This window comes from Astatotilapia calliptera, chromosome 19 (assembly GCF_900246225.1).
Source record: "Astatotilapia calliptera chromosome 19, fAstCal1.2, whole genome shotgun sequence".
Classification (NCBI taxonomy): Eukaryota; Metazoa; Chordata; class Actinopteri; order Cichliformes; family Cichlidae; genus Astatotilapia; species Astatotilapia calliptera.
The window spans coordinates 17,821,643-17,843,043 of NC_039320.1; the positions used below are offsets into that span (position 1 = coordinate 17,821,643).

General features: G+C 42.7%; 1 protein-coding gene across 4 annotated transcripts; it reads right to left on the reverse strand.

Moving 5' to 3' along the window:
- Nucleotides 1-454: 454 nt before the first annotated feature.
- Nucleotides 455-19,930, reverse strand: ttbk2a (tau tubulin kinase 2a). 4 transcript variants are annotated; one of them, XM_026152132.1, is made up of 18 exons: nucleotides 19,574-19,930; nucleotides 18,929-19,084; nucleotides 18,458-18,781; nucleotides 14,659-14,820; nucleotides 13,433-13,580; nucleotides 12,230-12,303; nucleotides 10,709-10,849; nucleotides 10,206-10,310; nucleotides 9,665-9,730; nucleotides 9,435-9,527; nucleotides 9,228-9,353; nucleotides 8,933-9,090; nucleotides 8,463-8,670; nucleotides 8,128-8,351; nucleotides 7,458-8,010; nucleotides 6,274-6,612; nucleotides 4,518-5,485; nucleotides 455-4,359 (listed from the first exon to the last, which is right to left on the reverse strand). In XM_026152132.1, the coding sequence occupies exons 4-18, from the start codon at nucleotides 14,725-14,727 to the stop codon at nucleotides 3,912-3,914; spliced, it is 3,720 nt and encodes a 1,239-aa protein (XP_026007917.1). In that variant the 5' UTR covers nucleotides 14,728-14,820; nucleotides 18,458-18,781; nucleotides 18,929-19,084; nucleotides 19,574-19,930; the 3' UTR covers nucleotides 455-3,911. The 4 variants fall into 4 exon arrangements, with proteins under 4 accessions (XP_026007917.1, XP_026007916.1, XP_026007915.1 ...); XM_026152131.1 differs by having other exon boundaries at nucleotides 18,907-19,084; XM_026152130.1 differs by lacking the exons at nucleotides 18,458-18,781; nucleotides 18,929-19,084.
- Nucleotides 19,931-21,401: the final 1,471 nt, after the last annotated feature.

Sequence of the window (21,401 nt, forward strand, 5' to 3'; positions counted from 1 at the left end):
TAATTGCTTGTGTGTTCATTAACAGTTTCGATGGCTTCAGTGAGAATCTACAATGTAAACAGTCGTGAGAATAAAGAAAAAACATTGAGAATGTGTCCAAACCTTTGACTGGTAGTGTATTTTTTATGTTCCTATAGGGGTGTCTATAGCTATATATATATTTATTTATTTATTTATTTAATGATTGAGTCTAAATCATATTGTATTAAGATACACACAGCATTGCTGACTTTGAATGCAATCTTCAAAAATTGTGATATATTTTATTTAATTTTGGGACTAATTCCACATTTCCATTTAGAAAAACAAAACAATGAATAAACCCTTTTTACTTGTTTTTAATTTTCAATGTAACCTTAAAAGCACAAGCAAGTAAAATGTTATTAACTCAGTTACTTTTTTATGTTTTGTTGGATGCTTTTTTTTTTTTTGTCTTTTTCAAAAAAACAACAGCTTGAATGCCCAGTGGTTTTATTTCAATTAAAAAGAAGCACTTTATAAATTAGCAATTTTAATATGCGTATCCTTGCTCAGTGTCCAACATTTCAGGATTATAAACAGGAATCTGTCACAAAATTCTTTCTGCATGCGGAATGAGTATTTTATTTGTAACCAGTTTATAAAAATAAAATACAAAATAATTTGAAAACAAAAAGAAACAAAACACTGTACAAGGCATTGATATGATACAAATAATAGAATTAACATAAATAATTACAGGTATATACAATGCAAAACTCCCGCTTGTTACATTCTTTCCTTGAGACTGTACAGTTACATTTCAACACAACGACATACATTACAACACAAAAATATCAACCATTGAAAAAATCCCAACAACTCAAGTGAAAATGACAGATGGGCAAATTAGCAAAAGTCACAATAAATAATTTCTGTCAAGTATTTATAAGCAATTCAATATCATGACATGAGAAGTGTACAAGTGCACACCAAAGCTTTTATTAGTTTCCATCTCACCTTTCAAAATAAAACAAAACAGCTGGCTTTATTCTGTTGGTCTGTGGCTTTGTGTAACCACAAAAAACCCCCAACAAGCTACTATAAATATGACACTTTCTAATAGCGAGCCACTGTTAAAAGTGACAAAGAAAAATCTCATCTGGAAGGTAACACTAATCCTACGACTACACACCACTTGTGAGATAATAATATTAAAACCCATGATAAGAAATCTGATTATCTTTTAAAATCAGCAGCACACTGTTTAGTGTCTGTCCTTCCCTTTCATTGAAGCCCGCTAGGATATATGTCATATTTGTACGATAATGATATTATTTAAATAGTACTTTCAATATTTTACAGGTATATATTAAAAGTCTGCACAACAGCGTTCTGAACTTCGAAGCCTTGAAAGAGGGGGAATTCAAAGACTGCTCGCTGGCGATGTATAAATTGCACAGCCATTTGAAAGCATACAGCTATCACACTGCAAACACACCTTGAATACGGCACCCTGAAATTCTCCAATTTCAACCAGTCGATCAGTAAATGGTCCACACATTCTCACAGTGGAGCGCTCCGGCTCTGACACAGAAGTCTTTCAGCACTGATTTCAGTGGCGAGGGTTTGCATGGTAGCACATGCCATTTATAGACCGTGAGATAATAGAGAGAGAGAGAGAAAGGCTTGGCTTGGCCTAATATTGGAATGATCTCCAACACAGACAAGGCTCAGTCATCCCTCGCTATGCACAGAGGGGCAGAGAAGAGACATTAAGGCGGCTGACTGACTGAACGATGTCTGCCTTCAGGATGAGTCATCATAGCTGCTCTGTGAGGCTAGCGTAGGTACCTGCGAAATCTACATGAGTCAGACGAAACAGCATTGTTTAATATCGACAGAAATAAGACGCTCTCATCTCAACTCAAACTGCAAAGTATATCAAAATATTTGGCGATGTGGTTTGTGACTGTGACTACCATCAGGCTTCAGCTCGTGAGTACAATGCAAGACTGTAAAATGCAGGAAAGTCTGTTCTCCTTTTATTTTTGCATGTCACTACAATTATATGCAATGATAGAATCATCCCAGGTCGGTGCAGAAAACTAAAATCAGGTAAGAAAGCAAGTTTTTAATATGAGCCAGAGAAGATTTAGAGATTCACCTAACAGGAAATGGCCAATGTGGTAAATGCTATATAATGATGAGTGTTATGCGGCTTTTTACTCAGTAGTCGATTTGGGGGGTTTTCTCTGTTGAGCATGCAAAGAGAAGCACTGGAAGGAAGCTGAAGTTATTTTACAGTATCTTACAAGCAGAGGAGTGGGAATAGGTTGTGGAGGAGAGCTTCAGTGAGGAATCCTGACTAAAAACTGAACACAAACAACACTCTGGCTTCTTTACCTTGTGCACAGAACGTATACTGTATGTCGTTATATAAAAGACATTCTCCGGTGCGGGAGAAACGGGAACGGAAAAAAAAACATTCTCGCACGTGGAGGCATGGAGCATCGTTTTGGTGTGAGAAATATGTACATATGGCCTCCGTTTTCAATAACATTTGACAAAATTCTTTTTTTTGAGGTCTGAAATTCACATTTGTTCAGAGTTTTATCTCAAACACTGGCCTGGTATGTAGACAGGACAGCTAATATTTCCTGTTACAAATAATAGCTACTTTGTCCTTAAGTAAACTGCTGCTCAAATTATGTTTGATTAACAAACATTTGTGTTGCTACCTTTTCTACATAAATGAATGAAAAGGGTTGTCTTATAACCGCTGGCACAAGTCTGTTTTTTGGCTCTTGGTTTTTTTGTTGTTTTTATCTTCCTCCGCTAATTACAAACACACCAAAGTGAATCTTCAAGCTGCCCGAAGTGCCAAGGCACGCGCTACGACGAACATCAGTGCACCTTGAGTCGTTTAAACTTACTACTGCTACTAAAACATCACAAGTCTAACCTCTAATTCCTTCATTCCAGTGTGACATTTCAGATTCCCTCTCAGCAACACAGTAGGCACAAAAAGGTGTGAGTCCTCACATGCTTTACATGACTGATTGTATAAAGGGTCGCTTTGAGCGATCCCCTCATTTTAAAAACGAATGCACGTGACACAAAAACCACACTTTAACGATCGCACGCGAGAGGATAGGAGTCGTAAGCATTGCTAAGCATCAAAATAAATATCTCAATAAATACACAAATTCTGCCTATTATGCATTCACATTTATCAGAAAGAAAACGTTATACCCTGCCTGATCTGAGTTAGGCCCTCCGGCCAATAATTAAAGTCGCAAATCCCATCAGTATGATTCAAATGCATTAGTGCTGGGGATAAATAAGTTCTAATATATTGCGGTGCAGGACAAATCAAAGTTCAATAATCCGGAGACTTTTATATATGTGCCCACTGGTCCAACTAACTTCTGATTTATGTGTTACAGCGCTGCATGAACGGTTTAAACTACAGCATTGATTGTAAAAATGAAAAGAAGACCCTGACACAACATTGCCTGTTTGGTAAATTATCATAAAGGACGCACTCCACCAATTCAAGTTCAGTCTGCTAGTCATGCATCGTCATTCAGCTTGTGAACAAGTATTTAATGTCCTCAGAGTTTTGGGAAAGGCAGCATTTTTGGGGGTTGGACTAAAATTTCTGGATATCCCGGCTTGTGCCACAAAGATTAATAAAAGTCTTTTTTTAAATATGTTTTCCAGGAGTCCGGCAGCCTTAGTGCAAAACTACAATCACTGGGGTGGTATTTAAAAGCTGGACACATACTGAATGACAAAGCCTATGCAAAAAACAGAAGGAGCGAAGAGAACACTGACAAACTGTGAGAGGAGTAAAGTTCAGACTATTTTACTGATTATACAGGAAGACTCACTGGCTGATGTCTGTCCTATTACAACTTCTCTGCTATAGCAACTCAACCTGGTGGGGTCTATCTACTCAGTTTGCTGGAGCACTTGCTCTCTTTGCTGCAGCCTTTTCCTCTAGACAGGTGGAACGGGCTGGTGCGCGCCTGCCGACTACAGCATGTATCCTGGTGGTGGTGGTAGAAGCGGCGGGGAGGCGGCGAGCCGGAGAAGCTAGGGGGTGAGCGGCTGCGGCCAAAGCAGCCCCCTCCTCCGCCGCCACGGTGCTCGTGGCGAGAGGGCGAGGAGCTGACCGAGCGCTGCAGGGAGGAGGAACTGCGGGGGGAGGCGCTCGAGCTGCGGTGGTGGTGCGGAGAGCTCGTCAGGCTGCAGATGCCCATCCTGGAGCCCCCGTGCTGGGCAGAGGAGCGGTGGTGAAGGGGGGAGCCACGGGAGCCATGCATTAGCTGAGCAATACACGTCAGCAGTTCTGAGTCACTGGTGCTGCCAGCTCGGATGCGGTAACGTCTAAGCCTGAGTGAAACATGAAAAACAGCGAGTGATATTTTACAGCAAAGCTCAAATGGAGATAAATCAAGTTTCTTGGCATAAATTATTAAATTAAATAAATAAAAGAGAAAATATCTTTATAGTATCTTAATGAAAGTAAAAGATGCAAGGCAACAACTTACCTGCCCTCCACTGTGGGGCGACACGGTGGTTTTCCAGGAGGTGGACGTGGCATGAATTGAGCAGCCAGTTGCTCAGCAGAAGAAGCTGCCTGAACGGGACGAGGGATCCTGCTCTTGCGGGACAGCGGGCTAGAGGAGGAGGAGAGAGACGGAGCGTCGTCTCCCTGGCGGTCAGAACGGGAGCCCATAAGAGAGTCCTCATCCTGAGAGCGGTCAGAGGTGGAGGACAGTGGATCTCTAGTGAGGGAGGCTACCATTGGGCCACGCCTATCAGAGAGGGATGGCGAGGCAGTGGGTGAGGGGACCTGGCCTTGGTGGCTGGCTTTCTTCTGTAAGAGCTTTTCCTTGGCGGATCCTGGTGGAGGGAGCTCCAGGAGGGCCGAGGGCTCCAGCACAGGGATTCGACTTTGCCTGCGGCTAGGGTCTTTACGGGGGGCAGCCAGCGGGGTGGAGGAGGCTGGGCTAGTGATCTGTTCTGGGGTCAGGTTGACTTCTCTAGGGTCTTCCCCCTTCAACTGAGGCTCTGTGACACAGGGAGTGGGGATAGAGTCATTCTCATTGTCTTTAAGCTTGAGGAAAGTTCCAATACTTAAATCCCTTTGGTTGTTAACAGGAGGGGAAAGACGGCCATTGGCAAACAAGGGGCTGCGAGGAGAGCGATGGGAAGATGCCGAGCATGGAGGAGGCGAGCACGGTGAACGAGGGCAGCGCGGGGAAGACATGCGGCTTGGCACAGGGCTTTGAGCTTTGGTGCGGCTGTCTCCATTAACCAGCATCTCAGCCAGGGGGTCTACTGGTGACCCTGGATGGGAGGCCACATGGTCCTGCGGGGAGCTGATGTCCACTGTACGCTCCTGAACCTGCTGAGCTTCTGCTTCAGCTTCGCCATGCCTCTCCAGCAGGAGACACTGTGGAGCACTGTCTGAACCTGACTGGGAGGAAAGCCCAGAAGGACGCTGAGCCGTTAACTGGAGTGGGGAGGGAAGAGGTGGAGACATGGGAGGGAAGAGAAAAAGACACAGGTATTATTTAAGAAAAAGAAAAGACTAAAAAAATGGCAGTAATATTCTAAATTGTCAAAGGTCTGTTGCTGATAGACTACAACATGGCGAGTTGTGCTGTAGATCTGCAGCAAGAGCCTGTTGCAGATGTGTGAACACTGAACAATTTTACAAAATGTGGTAATAAATGGTGATTAGTTTGGCAACAGCATGCAATACCATAGCTACCATTATCAGACCGAAACACACAAGTGCTATGGCAGTGTCAGTCAAGCTGTGAGTACTAAACCAGCAAGTAGGACAGGAAACGTTCACGCAACTTCGCAGGGGGCTTCAGCGAAGAGAGGGTGAGGAACAAATACAGGGAGAGAGAGAGAAAGAGAAAGATAGAGAGGACAAAGACGATCTGAAACAAAAGAGACCATGCAACCTGTAGTCATGACTCGACATTCCAAACACACATGCCACAATCAGACAAACACACAAACCCTATCCAGATCACAAGAACACATGTCCAGACACAAGGACACATCTGACCCATGCTCTGTCTGGCCTGCACAATGCCCCTTATGGTTTCTGGAGAGAGCTGCCTGACAGCAACACAATAAGCAAGCCAAATGAAGAAAAGAAGCCAAAACCAGCAACTTAAATGAAAACAAAAAAAGAACAAAAATGTTGACAGCGGGTGTAATGCTACTGATGTAGAGGGAGCTGAATGGAGGTCTCTTTTTACAGGACTGTGATGGGCTCATCACCTGCTGAAGCTGGGCACGGGTGATGCGAATGACTGAGGGAAACTTGGTGTTGGCAGCACCCGCAGGGATGGCTGGCAATTTCCTGCGACTGGGTGAGCAGGTGCTGGGGGTGGGGTTTGGTGGCAGAGGTAGGGAGGCGTGGTAGGAGGAGGAAGAGGAGGGGCGTTCTTGCGGCTGCTGGTCGGCGGACTGGCTGCGCCTCAGGGCCGGCAGCTGACGTTGGTGCAGTGGGTCCGACAAGGTGGTCAGGAGGGTGTGAGGACTGGGAGAGCGCAGAGGGATGGGGCTGGATGTCCGGACCGCAATCTCCTCGGGCAGAGATGGAGGAGAGGTAGGGAGCTAAGAGATGGGAGGGAAAGAAGTGGGAGGTGGAGAGAGGAGGGGTTGTGAGATTTGTGAGGGACTGAGGAAGTATAGTGGAAGTACTGTGAGGTGGGACAAGCAGGCTGCGCTAGCGGGGAGCAGGATGCAGAGCTTTAAGTGATGAAGGGATCAATTAAAGAAGTTCTAAAATTTTTGCATACACTGATGAAGAAAGATGGAGACCAGTCAGGGAGTTTTTGTTATGGCAGTTTATGTTTGCAATCTGGATATAGAAGTTCGGACTGCAGAGGAAGTCAGGGGATAGACAGCAGGTCTGTTCTCTTACATGTTAAAATCAGTCAAAGTTAAGCTCAGAGACAGAGCAGCAATATGGAAATGGAAGATATAGACTACTGGGATGTTATGAATAGGTAAGTAGCAAGAAAGTAGTTTAAGGTAAGCAAATCAAAACATATTTTGGAAATAAAAAGTTTGATTTGAGAAGCAAAAAAGGAAAAAAGCAACCACTTAACCCAAATGCCTGCAAATAAATAATTAGATTGATTACAAATTAAAGTAAATCAAAGCCATAAGACCTCTTTCTCCCATGCTGTGATCTGATAAAAAGCTCTGAGTTGTGTCACAACTATCTTTTTCTAACAAATACACACAAGTGAAGAAGCGAGCAGACATAAAGCAGTAACATTTAGCTTCAAACCACAGCAAGATGCAGCTGGTGACACTCTGTTGAATGATATTAGCATTTACGTTCTATACCTAGAACTCTGACTCTGTGCAGCTTTTTAACCTTGTAAAATGCTGACTATAGTCAGGATTATGTATGCCATGTTATGATATGGTATTCAAATGAAAGTGCTTACCTGTGTGAGGACTCCTTCAGCCAGAGCTTCAGCCGGGCTGGTTGGAGTGATTGGGGGCAAGGGCCCTGCAGGGCCCACACTAAGCTCCAACTTGTCCATTTTTACACTTCCTTTGGAAGAGGCCGTGCTTTCTTGTTTGGCTTTCCCCGATCTAGGGCTCTGGCTGCCCTTTTCCCATCCAGGATCCTGTCCATCTGGTTGTAGCACCTCTGGCTCCTCATCCTCCTCCGAAGGGCTGGTGGTAGCCTTGACTCCTGGGGACCCGCTGGGTCGCTCCACCATTACCCACTCCCTTGAGTCAAAGTCCTGCCTCCCAGAGCTCAAATTGAGGGCCACAAATCCCCCACTGCTGGCTGCCCCCTCTCCCTGCTCTAACGATCCAGGGGAAGCTGGCTTAGGAGAACCACCACCGGATAGGAACTCTTCATCATAGTGCCAAACCCTATCAGGACGCTCCCCGGCAATTACAGTTTGAGCCTGAGTTACTGGGATAATAGCAGCTCTGTCAGATTCCTTCTCCTGTTGTTGAGTGCCTAGCTGCTGCTTTGCTGAACTGAACATATACAAGACAAATGCAAACAATCAACCTTCTGGTCTACCTAAAGGTGAATTTAGATAAGAAAGTAAGTATTACCGTGCAGTACAAGTATTGGTTGCTTAGTAGACTTACCAGGCATCCACGAAGCGCTCTGGGCTGGGCTTGGACTCCAGGCCAAACCTCCTCTCCAGCTCGAAGCTGTGGATGTTGCGGAGCTTCCTGAGCAGAGGGCCATCACGGTCTGAAGCCACCACCTCAGAGTGCAGTTTGACAGGGGAACCCAGGCTTGGACCAGCATAGGGGCTCTGGTGCCCTTGGTTGCCCTGGTTGTTGCAGTGTTCCTCCTCCGCTGCCGTCTGTGGGAGACAGTGTTTTTTTGTTTTGTTTTTTTAAAAAGTAACTTAAATGCCAAAGAAGCAGGTGATGTTCATTTCTTATATTTTCTTTGAATTCCCTGTGGCTTTTACCTTCCAGACAGCTGTCCTGATGCGGTTACGGTTGCGATCCAGCTCCTCCCAGACGTCAGTCTCCTGGTTCCGGTGCGGGTGGAGGGGAGAGCCCGGCAGACGCTCTGGAGCAGGGTTGTTCTCCACATCGCTGAGCTGCTCATCCTGCAGAACCTCATCTGTATTTTCTCTCAGCAGATCGCCAGGGATCAGGGACGCATTTGCCATACTGTAACAAGAAAAGGTGCACACACTTTCAATGTCTCTGCATATATATATATATATATATATATATATATATATATATATATATATATATATATATATATATATATATATATATATATATATATATATATATTTTTTTTTTTTTTTTTTTTTTTTTTTTTTTAAATGGACCCAAGAGAAATTTCAGCCATACATGAAGTTACTGAAAATAGACACCATAAAACATGCTTCTATACTTATACATGTATATATTTCAAACATACCCCATGTGTGCTGGAGTGAGGCGAGTGTGATGTTGAGGTGTCGTGGTACTGGCACTAATCGTCAGCGTGCCATCAGTAGTGGTCCGCTCCCAGTCATAGGGGTCATTTTCCACGACATTGTAGGTTTTCATACTATTGTCAAACACTGACATCAACAGCTGCAACAACACAAAAATATATAATCATCAATTCATCATGATAGAAGCAGAAAATATACATGCACTCCAAAACCTGAGCGATTTGCTCAGGTTATGATACAGGAAAACCTTCCCTCTTTATTGAATGTAAATCATACCTGGTAGTCAGGTTTGGTAAAGTAGTCAAGGCTGGAGATGTGATCCAAGAACACACCAAACTCTGCCGGTAGATGTTTGAGCATCAGACGATGATCATAAGTCTCTTTCAGCTTTCCCACATGTTCCTAAAATACACAAACACACATCAATTATATGTCATCATTTGGAGCCACCAGGACAGAGCTCATTTTTTTCAGTGCCCTCACTTTATCCTTGATCTTCCTCCACGGCAACTGACCGACCAAGAACTCCACCAACATGTAGAAGAGAGACCACAGGTCATCGTGACGTCCCATCTCCTGCAGAATGAAAACAACTCTGAGTTAACAGGATTGGATAATGTTTGACTGTCAAAAAAGAAAAGAAGAGCAAGACGCATGCAGGACAGCATCACAGATGAAACAAAACCTCTATCACATACTTGGCAGATACTGACCTTATTCTTGTGCGCATTGACAGATGCATATCGCACTGTTCCCCTAAACCCTGCGACTGGACGGGGCTGACAAATAAAGACAGGCATAGTCATTAAATGGTGATGCTGATGATATCTAACTTGTTTATGGTTAGTTTCAAACAAGATTTTTAGACATAAACTTTTAATTTGCTTCCTGTTACAAACAGAGATTTGGAGAACAAGATAAGAATTGGTTTGAATTTCAATACTCTACACGAAACTACAAAAGTATCTGTCTTTATAGCTGCAAAACATGCATTATATTCAAAAGTTACTTGTTAACTTTGTCTCCATTGTGGATTTACAACAGACCAAAACAATAAGCTACACAAAAACTCAGTAAACAGAGCAGAACCTTTATCAGTGGAAAGGTCCCTGTTTTTAAATGTGCAAGTTAAAATAGAGCTAAAATAGGACTTTCATATAGTTCCACTCCTCAGTTTAAAAGCTAGATGTCACTAAATCCTACATACTGCTCCTTCAGATTCAGTATATAAGCCATAACAGAGAATGCACTTACAGGTCGGACCTCCTGGCAAGAGTTGGTGAACTGGCGAGCTAAACCAAAGTCCAGCATGTAGCAGGTACGACAGGTGCTGGGGAAGCGACCCATGGCAAAATTGGACTGTAGCAGAAACAGGAAGTTGAAAAAGAGTGAAATCTATGTGCAATAAAATGTCATTTCTATTTACAGTATATCCATATATGAATAAGAAATGTCTTCCAGTAAGGGAATATAATTTAAGACAGCACCTCAGATGATAAACAATATTTACATTTTGTTAGTTTTAGGAATCTAGCCAACACTGACGCTGAGCCGACTTACTGCAAGCAAAAAGCAAACTACTGAATCAGCAGCAATGTTAGCAGCCAGTTACAAAAAAATGATGTCAGTGGCAGAGTCCAATGCTGACAATAGAAATAAAAATATGACTATATTTATATTACTTATCTGCCTTGAATATACTGTAGGGACATATGTGCAATCAAAGAATGTCCTGCACCCAACTCCCTGCTACACACCGGTTTGATGTCACGATGCAGGAAGCCAACAGAGTGGATGCTCTCTATAGCTTCCAGGATCTGGCGCCCCAGACGGAGGGTGGTGCTGATGCTGAATGTTCCTCGAGGCATACTTCTCCTCAAATCGGCCAGGTTTCGACCCTAAAGGGCCACGCAAGCGAGTTATTAGTATAGAGGCAGTTGTCTGATAAATCTCCCCATTGCACCTGGCTTTTAATGAACAACAAGTCAATCAATCAAATCATCCATCCATCCATCCATCCATCCATCCATCCATCGTGCTCTAAACAAAGTGAACAGTGTTTGAAACATGATGAAACAAAAGAACAAAGTATTTAAAGATACATACAAATCAAAGGCTTTACTGTTTGAAATGTTTGGCCTGGGCAATAGACAGATGTGTTCAGCGGGCAGGAAACAAGCCAAAAGTGAGGTACAACATGAACTGAGCTGCACACAACAGTTTAAACACATGGTGTGGTCGGGAGCCAGTGCGGTGCAGTAAAATTTGACATTCCTGTGGGAATGGTTGCACAAATTACAACCAGATCACACGTTCATAACACCCCAAGGCCAACTACTATCCAATTCAAGTAGGATGCATTTATAATTTCTGATCATGTCTTGGGTAACACAGCCTCATGTGGTCGATGGAAAACGAATCTTATACCTGCAATTCACAGCATGTGATGCAGTCTATCAATAGCCTGCAGCTTGAGTTTGCTTCTGCCTGATATTCTGCAAAATGCTACATGCATTTAAAGTGGAAATAGTTACTGTTCTTTTGGCCATATTTGTTGGTTTTTTTGGTTTTTTTGTATATACTGTAGGTTAGCTGCTGAATTATTTACATGCAGCAGTATTTTTTAGAAATTTCTAAAATGTTTATTTGCTTTGGTTTCATGTAACCATCTTCTATATAACAGTAACTTTGAGTAAGAGCTCACCATGATTTCTCCAAGTCAACAGCCCAAAGTCCAATCAAGGCCAGGGTAAATAATCAAAATGGTCAAACATTGCACATATTGACTGAATGGTGGCTATGACCACAAGACACAGTTACAGCATGACTGGAAATACGCTAAACAGAAGCAAGCTAGTGATCAAAGCAGAATAGGTGCTATGAGGATGTTTATTAGCTCAATTATAAGTTTTTTTTCTTATTAATTTAGTTTTCCCTTTGTTTGTGTTGTTATTCTTGCTCTTTGCATGGTTGTGCTTTATTTTTTTTTAATTTCCCAAATAATCACTGAGTAAAATGCCTAAAAGTCCACTCAAATAAATTCTAGAGCTTTAACTTAGCTTGACTCTGTGATTTTAAAATGCTTTGGACAGCCAGTAATCCAATTCCCACATTTTTTACATTTCCAAATATATGAAACACAGAAAGGCAAAAAATCTTTATTGCACAAACTGAAATTAGCAAATGTTTGACACTTGCTTGGTGAGTGATTTAGTTGACTCTTAAAGAAGCTTCATTTAGAGTCTTTTTAGAGACAAGTCTTTTCCCTTGGGACTAACCTGAAGCTCCATCACCACGTAGTTAAAACGGTCATTACGGCCGCATCCCACAAAGCGACACACGTGGTCTTTACCTAAGAGAAAAAGGACAAGAGAGTTTCAGGATCCTTCCTCTCACCTTACACGTGCTGTATTATTTGAGGGCTGGTTGTATGAATCATAATGATGTGTGTGCCCATACTTAGTCGCCCTACCGTATCCAATGTCCGTGCCCTCTCATCAGCAGCTTCACTGTATTATTTCCCTGCTGATTTATGGGATATAGCACATGACACCAGGTCTAGACATGTGTGCATGGATGCCTTGAGCATTTGTGTGTGTGTTTATGCATGGGAAGGACATTGCTGCACCGGCAGGTTGGCTGCAGCCACACCCCAAAGCCCTTCAGCTAGCAGCGTCTACATGCATAGTTAGTGACAAGACCTTCGTGCTAAAAATGCTACTATTTAGATCATTTGTTATTACAAAATTGTTATTTAAGGGTAAAAATACATCAAAGTTGAAAGTGGGTTATATTTGACTCCATTATGCTTTATATATCTGCTGGTTGATATTTACTCTCTACAGCTGGGCGGGTCAGCAATGGTTGGGGGGCTGGAATTGAGCCCATCTCAAATTATATGCTGGTTCCCTCAGGAAGCAACAGGACCACGATGCTCCAGGCCAAAGCCATTAGACAGCAAACATGATCCCAGCCCATTGATTTTCTTCTTGGGAGGGGGGAGGTAAAAAAGCATTGTGGGTAAAAGGGAGAAGGAAGGACCTTTTTTCTTTTATAAAAGAAAGAGAAATGGAAGTAACACAGTCCCCCTAAAGGATCTAACTTTATGTTAACCCTGGGAGTGTCCAAGCACAGACAACCGTACACTTGCTGTGTTGTTTCTGTTAAAAAGCAGGACCACCACAGATGTTTTTTCCACAGCATGGACTGAGGCAAATTGTGCTGAACCCTGGGCCAAACTGTTTTCAGATCTATATCTATTCTCAGAGGGAGAGTTTATTCTACCCTGCTCTGATGCTAACAAGTGATACCAGCATTTTCTCCTAGGAGGAGATTTTTGGAAGGAAACATGCTAAGGATAGACATTGTGAATGCTTTTTCTTCTCTTAAACATTTGCTGGATGATAACAATAAATACTCTGCACGTGTGAGACGATGGGCCAGTACCAATAAGTGACATCAGTGAATCCATTTGCACTCACCCTGGAGCTTCTTGAGCACCGCGACCTCCATCTTCAGCACCTGTTTGGGCTGCTGGGCCGACTCCACCTTCAGTGCCACGCTGACCCGCGTCATCAGGTCCGTCGCCTCGTAGATCTCCCCAAACCCACCACCCCCGATCTTCTTCACCTGGAGTAAAGATGATGGCACATATGATATATAAAAATACTACTTCTACAGAGTAAAAGTAAGAGGTGAAGATCATTTCAGGCTTCACAGAGTTTATGACAATTAGGTGTTTTGTCAACTAGAAGAATACTACAATGGCACATGAGCCCACAAACTGTATGCAAAAGACAGATGTAGCCTTTGGGTCTGTAAAGGGCCTTAAACCTGTGCTTTTTCTGATGGTGAGCAGGGGGTTATTCCACTTTAAAACCAACCTCCTTGCGATTTAATAGTATTTATTATCCTTTCTGTGGCGTGATATAACTGCGATTTGGTTTGATCCTTAGTTGGAGATTTTTTGTTCTTATTTGAATGTATAGAATTGAATTAATTGAATTGAATAGTTTTTTCTTTAAAAAAAACGATTCTGATTAAAACTGCTGGCAAATGGGAAATTTCTTTCCTGGTTAACCAGCAGGAATTTATATGACTCAGTTTATAGTTCACCTATACTTGTGCATAGCATCGTCCTTATTTCATTCTTTTAGCTGCTTCTCAACTACCAGTAGTATTCAAGCTCATCTTGTATCTCAACTACTACAGCTTTAATTTCCCCTAAGCTCTGATGTGCCCTTCACTGTCCTCCATGCTCGCACAGAGTTTTCTGTCGCACTTGGAGCTAAAGTTGTGGGATTAGCTGCAGCATTCTTATGTAACTCCTTAGATGACAGGAAGTGGAGCCAGTTAGGAACAACAGCCTCACATGGAGCCCAGGCTGGCACAGCAGTGAGAGACATGGGCCTTTGGGGAGCACTGCTGCTGCTGCCTATAGCACAATGCACTGCCACAAATAGCTATACAGGCTATTTTTGGATCACCCGTACTGCAGCAGCAGAACCTGGACAGAGAGACATGACCCCAAACTGTCGAAAACACAGGTGAGACACTTAAAAAGAAAGCGGTGGTGCTCATAGGCAGGGGAAGCATTGTTTGAGGAACAAAGAAATCCTGTTTGTGGAACAGAGGGTGACCTCGGGACAGGCAGTGATGGGGCTGCACAAACACGCTGCCTATTGTAGCTGGAAAACACGGCGCTTACCACTTTCCATCGTTCCTTAACCAGGGAGAGCACGCTCAAGATGTCAGTTTGCTCTGCTCCCCCACTCATCCCGTCAGCAAATCTAGGGACGCTGCCCTCACTGCTTCCCCCACGACCAGCAGCCTCACACTGGGCAGAGCATTTGGGATCTGATGAAGAACCCTACGGAAGTCCAAGAGAGAAACAAAGCAGTCAGAAGCGGAAGGAGGAAATCAGCTGTAATCTGTTTACATTTGACCAAGCTGCACTTTAGCATCTCAGGCTAACATCCAGCGGGTTTTACGGCATTAAAAACACTACAGAAAGCATGCATGCCGCTCAGTTGAGAGACCGACCGTTGCCTCAATAGCTGAAGCTTTCTGATACGTGACCATTGCAGCAGCTGCCACACCTGCTGCCAGCAGCTGTCCTTCTAGACAAGCTCACCCAACAAACTCACAGGCAAAACTATTACATTACAAAGAGGTTTCATCATCTTAGTATCATTTTCCCTCTTCTGTGTATGAAAGCCAAGCAGCAGATCTTATGAGTGTATTATCAGATGTAATGAGTCTGTTTAATTTCCTTAATTTAAATCGACTCAGTAGTGAACTGATTAAAAACAAACCACACAAAAATTCACATTTTTATAAATAACTGAATTTACACAAAGCACCAACTATTCTTAGAAATTACATATTCATTCATTTCATTGTGTAAGACAGTTTTAAGTTTATTTTTAATTCCACACACAAATGAAATATGGATATCTGCAGTCGTTATTTCTATTCTGTTCATTTATATCACGAGAAATTGAATGATCAAAAAAAACAAAATCAAGTGACAAACCAAAAATGTGTAGGTTGAAGCTACAGCTTACATAATACCTACGCCTGATACAAAAGAAAGAAAAATTGGCATCAACTGGGAAATTGAATGAAGATAAAAGAAAGAAAAGATGGACGATTCATGTCAAATCCAGCTGTAGATAAACTCTTTTCACATTTATCACAATACTGAATCATTCTGTAATAATTCTAACTTACAGTTCATATTAAATAAAGTTAGTTGTGTCAGTATTACTACATATACTGTTAATAAAACATTTTTGGACTAGATGTCTAAAAAGCACCATGCTGGAGGATAAACACCTTCCAGAGGAGCCAAATTGAAGGCTTCTAATGCATTAATAGAAAAATTATTAATAAACTTAATAATAATTTATAGAATCTCTATAAAATACAACCTGTTAAAAAGTGTTACCAATCATTTAATTAGGCTGACATGATGTGGCCAAACTCCTTTAACACACATCAACTTTAAAATGGAATTTCCTTTTGAAAAACCGAGTCCATGTTCCTGCATTATACAACATCCGTGTCGCAGATAAACATTCCTCCGGAGAGCACTCGCTAGATACTTCCTTTAGTCCGCCTTCAAACACTCGCTTACAGCAAGCCCGACTTTGATTCATCATTCTGTACACGGCGCCCGAGCATCTACGGTTACGCAACGAGCCTTCAAAACACTATTTGGTTACAGGGCATGATCCCGGCATCAAGGAGGGAATCAATCCCATCATGCAGCATGCTAGTGAGGCTGGGAAGAGGGAGAAGTGTGGTTAGAGTAGATAACAGTGAAGTGATGAGCATGAAATGTGACCCAAGGTTAAGGCTCAGGAGTAAGGTGGTCTTTGTTGAAGCTACACAGATCCAACGACACAACTGGACCAAACAAATCCCTTTTAATGACTCGCAATTACTGTAATGGACTTACATTACACTAACACTACAGTCTATTTTAAAATGTTTACCTTCACGGGACAAAAGGGGCTTGATTATGACCCCAGCTGCATATTTATATATGCTTCCTACTATGAATGTGTCTACATCTCCTACAGCTTTTCAGTTTTTTTGTTTTACATGAATTGGTGTAGCGAGGATAATAATAAGCTAATTTATGCTTTATTTATAGGCGGTTAAACATATCAAACATGTAACAAATGGCATGCATAGAGCTCAACAAAATACACGACAAACCAAATATCTTCATAATGGAAAAACTTAACTGAAATCAAGACATGTGCGATAATTCGAAATCAACAATCACTTACTAAATGTCGTAAAAACAGCGCAGTGTAAAAAATATCAGATGACATTAAAGTGGTTGTGCGTTTTGGCCAGTGCAGCACAATGAAGCGGCTTTGAGTGATCAGACTTGTGACAATGCAAGGTTGGAAATTTGTGTGCGGTCATTTATAACACTGCATATATTCAGTATATATGCTCTGATTTAGTTTAAAATGCCACTAATCTCTACATTGTACTGTTTTGCGATGAACTAGGATGTAGCACAGTTTTACTGCTGAAGAAGCCTTGAGGCTAACCCTAACCCTTACCTTTTATTGTGTAAAAATGACTGAAAACCATATTTAATGATACTAAAACATTTTAGATTGTCGAACTATACTAGAGTATGCTCTACAGGAGTGCCACTCATTCTGTTGTCAGCAGGCTTGGATTAACAGAGATCACGGTCACCATTTCACATGCTAGAATTTTCCAATTACTATACCAAACACAGCAGAGTGAGTGCTGACATTCATTCACCATTAGTTCTTTTAAGCATTGGGTCATTCACTCTTCTTCTTTCAGCTGCTCCCTTGGGGGCTCGCCACAGTGAATCTTCTGCCTCCATCTCACCCATGATCCCTAACATCCTCTTCCGTCACACCTACCCTCTGCGTGTCCTCTGTCACTACATCCATGAAGCTGCTCTGTGATGTTTCTCTTTTACACCTCCCTTGCACCTGCATCAACATCCTTTGCCCAGAATATCTGCTATCCCTCCTCTGCACATGTCAGCCTTGCCTCTCTAACTTTATCTACAAACTGTTCAACCTGAGCTCTCCCTCTCATGTACTCATTTCTAATCTTGTTCATTTTGGTCACTCCCATTTAAAATCTTAGCATTTTCAGTTCTGACAGCTCCAGCTTGGCTTCCTGTCTTTTTGGTAGTGTCACCAACTCCAAACCATACGTCATAGCAGGTCTCACTACCATCTTGTAAACCTTTCCTTTTCACATCCTACTGTCACAAATTGCCTCTGACTCTCCAACCCACTCCACGCTGCCTTGCACTCTCTTCTTCATTCTCCATTGCTTTGAAAGATTGACCCCAGGTATTTAAAATCAACCACCTTCATTACCTCCGCTCCCCCCAGCTTCACTGTTACACCTGTCTCTCTCTAACTCCTCTTCTCTCCTGAGCATACCTCCTGAATCTTTTATCTTGCTTTGGTTCAAGAGAATCAAAAGTAAATCAAAAGAGGAAATATTTTTAATTCACACCGGCTAAACTTCTATAAAAGTATTTTTCTTGGTAAATTAGCGATGAACACAGGAAGTCTTTGAGCCAACTGTAAATTCTCAACGTTGAGCTAATTGCTGCTTATGCAAAATCACAGAGCATGCCATCAAACGTGCTGCACAAAAATGCTCATATCCTCAAGGGATGGGCAACTTTCTCTGTGATTGAATAACTAGTGCTCTGAGTGAGAACTTCAAGGTCATCCCATGTTCCTGTGCTTTCCTTCAGGATGTTTTTTCCTCAGGGTCACACCTGGCTATCACATATAAGAGGCTGTAGCAGATAATTTGCTTACAATTAGTCAGAAGTTGGAGGTTGTTATTTCATGCAAATAGGGTGTGGGGAAAGAAAGTTTTAAATAGTGGCTTCATCTGAGGCCATCTTTGACCCACAAACACACCAGCATTCATTCAAACATAAGCTTGTACACATATTGCACAAATCAACACACCTGCACAAGCCAGCCCGGCTGCCTCACGCTGTGACTAATCTAACGCCTTACAGAGGGGGCACGGTTCCGCTCCTCCTCCTCCTCCTCCTCCTCCATACCAGACACCGCCAATGACGAGAGAGAAAACAACAAGCCCACCAGAAGCAGCCTTTGGACCCCAAAATTAAAAGCCGCGTATGACAGCCAGCTCCTGCCTCATAATGCATCCCGCTTCCTGACCCCAGCATCTCCATGGCGACGATGGTGCAGTGCCATTTTCATTTGCTGACTGCAGCTGGTCATCGCCTCTGCCCTTTAGGTCTGCTGGAAGCTGCAAGTTTACAGCTACAAAAAGCATCATGAAATGTCAATGAGTGATTCTGCCGCAGAGTAGCTCTCCTTGAGAGTGAATATGAATGTGATTTGATGGTGAATATTCACAAAAACAACAACAACAAATCAGACCTGACCCTGAAAGCTTGCTATGCATACATGCGTATAAGCCTGGATCCAACGAGAATATCTTCTGCCTAATCCAAGAGTGGCCTGGTTCAGTGGTAGGACGGAGAGACTGCTGCTGGATGAAAATTAATCTCTGGACTGACTTCTCTCCAGAACGATGGGTTCTATCAAGAGGAGACTGGGAAGCTGGGAAGGATGGGACCAGAAAGTGTGTTTATATAGGGAATCAAAGATGCATTCACGTAAAGAGCTACACTTGCCTCCAGTGCATCTTTTTGATCATTGTTAGTGCATACCACAGTGACCAAGCAAATACAGAGAGGCCTTCTGTATCGTATTCAACGGGATGTGTCGATAACAAGCTACAGCCGAGTCCCAGCAAAGGTGTCACGCCGCCCTGCAAAATTAAACCCCTTCTCTTGCCTGCATTGACTGACCCCGGCTTTGCTGTGGAGAGCTGTTGCATAGCGATTTGGTTGCCACAGCAGATTTACTCAGGCGCGTCCACGCACATTGGCCACCCGCAGGCCACGCAAGCCCATCCTGCCTGACTTTAAGCGCTGACAACATGCAGGTTAACAAACCGAACGCATGTACGCAGCTGCCGCCGACAAACATGGGGGTGTTAAGAGTGGTGGAAAAAAAGAGGAGGCACTGAATCATCTGGATCCTTACCTCGGGTCTGAGCTGCCAGCCCTTGTTCCAAAGAAGAGCCGGGTGTGGTTACGAAAAATCCTTTTGGTTTGGGGGCGGCGGGGACGACAACGAGCGGAATCCCATAGCGAGCGAAGCGTCCATAGGCGGAGGTGGTGGTGGAGTTGTCGGTGACTGGAAATAAAATAAAAGAGCGAATGGAGGAGCGAAGGAAATATGTCTGAGTGTGATCGTCCGTTTTCTCCTTCTGCCTGTCACCTCAGCATCTTTATCTGTCGCTGCGGATCCGTGACGTGACAACTCTGATGATCAGCAGCCTTCCTGCGCGCGCGGCCCCGATTCGGCCCCTCGCAACAGCACGGCCACGCGCGCGAGGGGGCCCTCTTTAAAGCTCGTCTCCGCGGTTTAGCGTTGCGCGCACGCGCAGTACGCAGTCACCGCGTCTGCGTTTGTTTTCCCAGCCCAAAGCGTATGCGGAGTGTCATCGTATATGGACGTACAAAGGAGATATGAGAAAATGATGTTAGAGGATAATATGAAGGATACAATCGGTTTGGTTTGGAACGCGGCCACAAAAGACGGTTTTTTATCAATAACACTAGGGGGCGGCATTAAGCAAAAGACGCCATTGCTATACAAACAACAAGACTCAGTGATGAAAAGTGTATTTTACAATACAAAACATACGATACACGGTTTTTATTTAAGTGGAACAGAAAAAAGTGCGACAGCAAAGATATTGTCAAAAAATGTTGCATTTACATGTAGTGATTACGTGATTTTCTTGTAGTTCAATCTAAAGAAAGGAAAGATGATATAGTAAAACAATTGTAATGGAGTTGGGGTAAATAAGTTACCTCAAAACTCTGCTTTCGGTCATGTGAAATAGAAAGTTTAAACAGGACTGCATAGAGTTCTGTGAAAAGCCAAGTGCACACAAAATACTTCTAATTAAAGAGGGCAAGTAATAGCAAGGTGTTGCTAATCAAATGATCATCAGCAAGTGTGAGCATCTCTATAAAAGCAGAGGTTGTGGCATTTTGCTGGTCCGCAGGACTCAGATGTGTGTTATTACAATGCTACACAGTGTGATATAGGGGAAATTGCAAAAAATCCATCTTCTCTAGTCTCTTCTCTCTAAGTAGCACAGCTTGGGAATGCAAAATTGCATTTAAACAAACCACACGAATTCTGGAACAATGTCCTTTAGAAAGATGAGGCCAAAGTGGACATGTGCGGCCATAAATCACAAAACCAAACACAGCATATCAACACATCATACTAACTATGAAGCACAGCCGTGAAAGCATTATGATATGGGTTTGGTTTTCAGCCACAGGACCTGGGCACCAAGACCCTAAGGCCACCTACAAATCTAAAACTGAACAGCTGGAAAAGAATCAAGGTGTTGCAATTTTCCAGTCAAAGGGCATTCTTCAACTTGATTTAAATGCTTTAGTGGATCTTAAAAGAGCTAAAGATAAACAAGGGCCTATAAACCTCAATGAACAGAGACAACATTTTAAAGAAAAAGTGGGCCAAAACTCATCTGCATCAATGGGAGAGACTGATGAAGTTATACAGAAGTCATGGCACAGACATAACACATATAAATAATGAAAATTTAATGTCAGCAAAGTACTGCAGTAGAGTTAGATTTACATCACAGTTTCTAAATCCTTACTTTTACACATATATATTGCATATGAAAATAATAACATACTAAAAATGAAAATACTAAAAATACAACCCTAAGAAAATGTGGTTTGTAAAAAGACTATCCCATTTTATCTGCATAAAAATAAAATATCCAGTGAAAAGATATGCAAGATTACTGTAATATAGCTCC

Excerpts from the sequence above, each read along its gene's own strand:
- ttbk2a (XM_026152130.1), bottom strand. The coding sequence starts at position 14,727 with ATGAGTGGGGGAGCAGAGCAAACTGACATCTTGAGCGTGCTCTCCCTG. Across the intron at positions 9,731-10,205 it reads CTTGCCAGGAGGTCCGACCT|CCCCGTCCAGTCGCAGGGTT; the intron begins GTAAGTGCATTC and ends TTTATTTGTCAG. Across the intron at positions 8,011-8,127 it reads GAGCGCTTCGTGGATGCCTG|TTCAGCAAAGCAGCAGCTAG; the intron begins GTAAGTCTACTA and ends GTATATGTTCAG.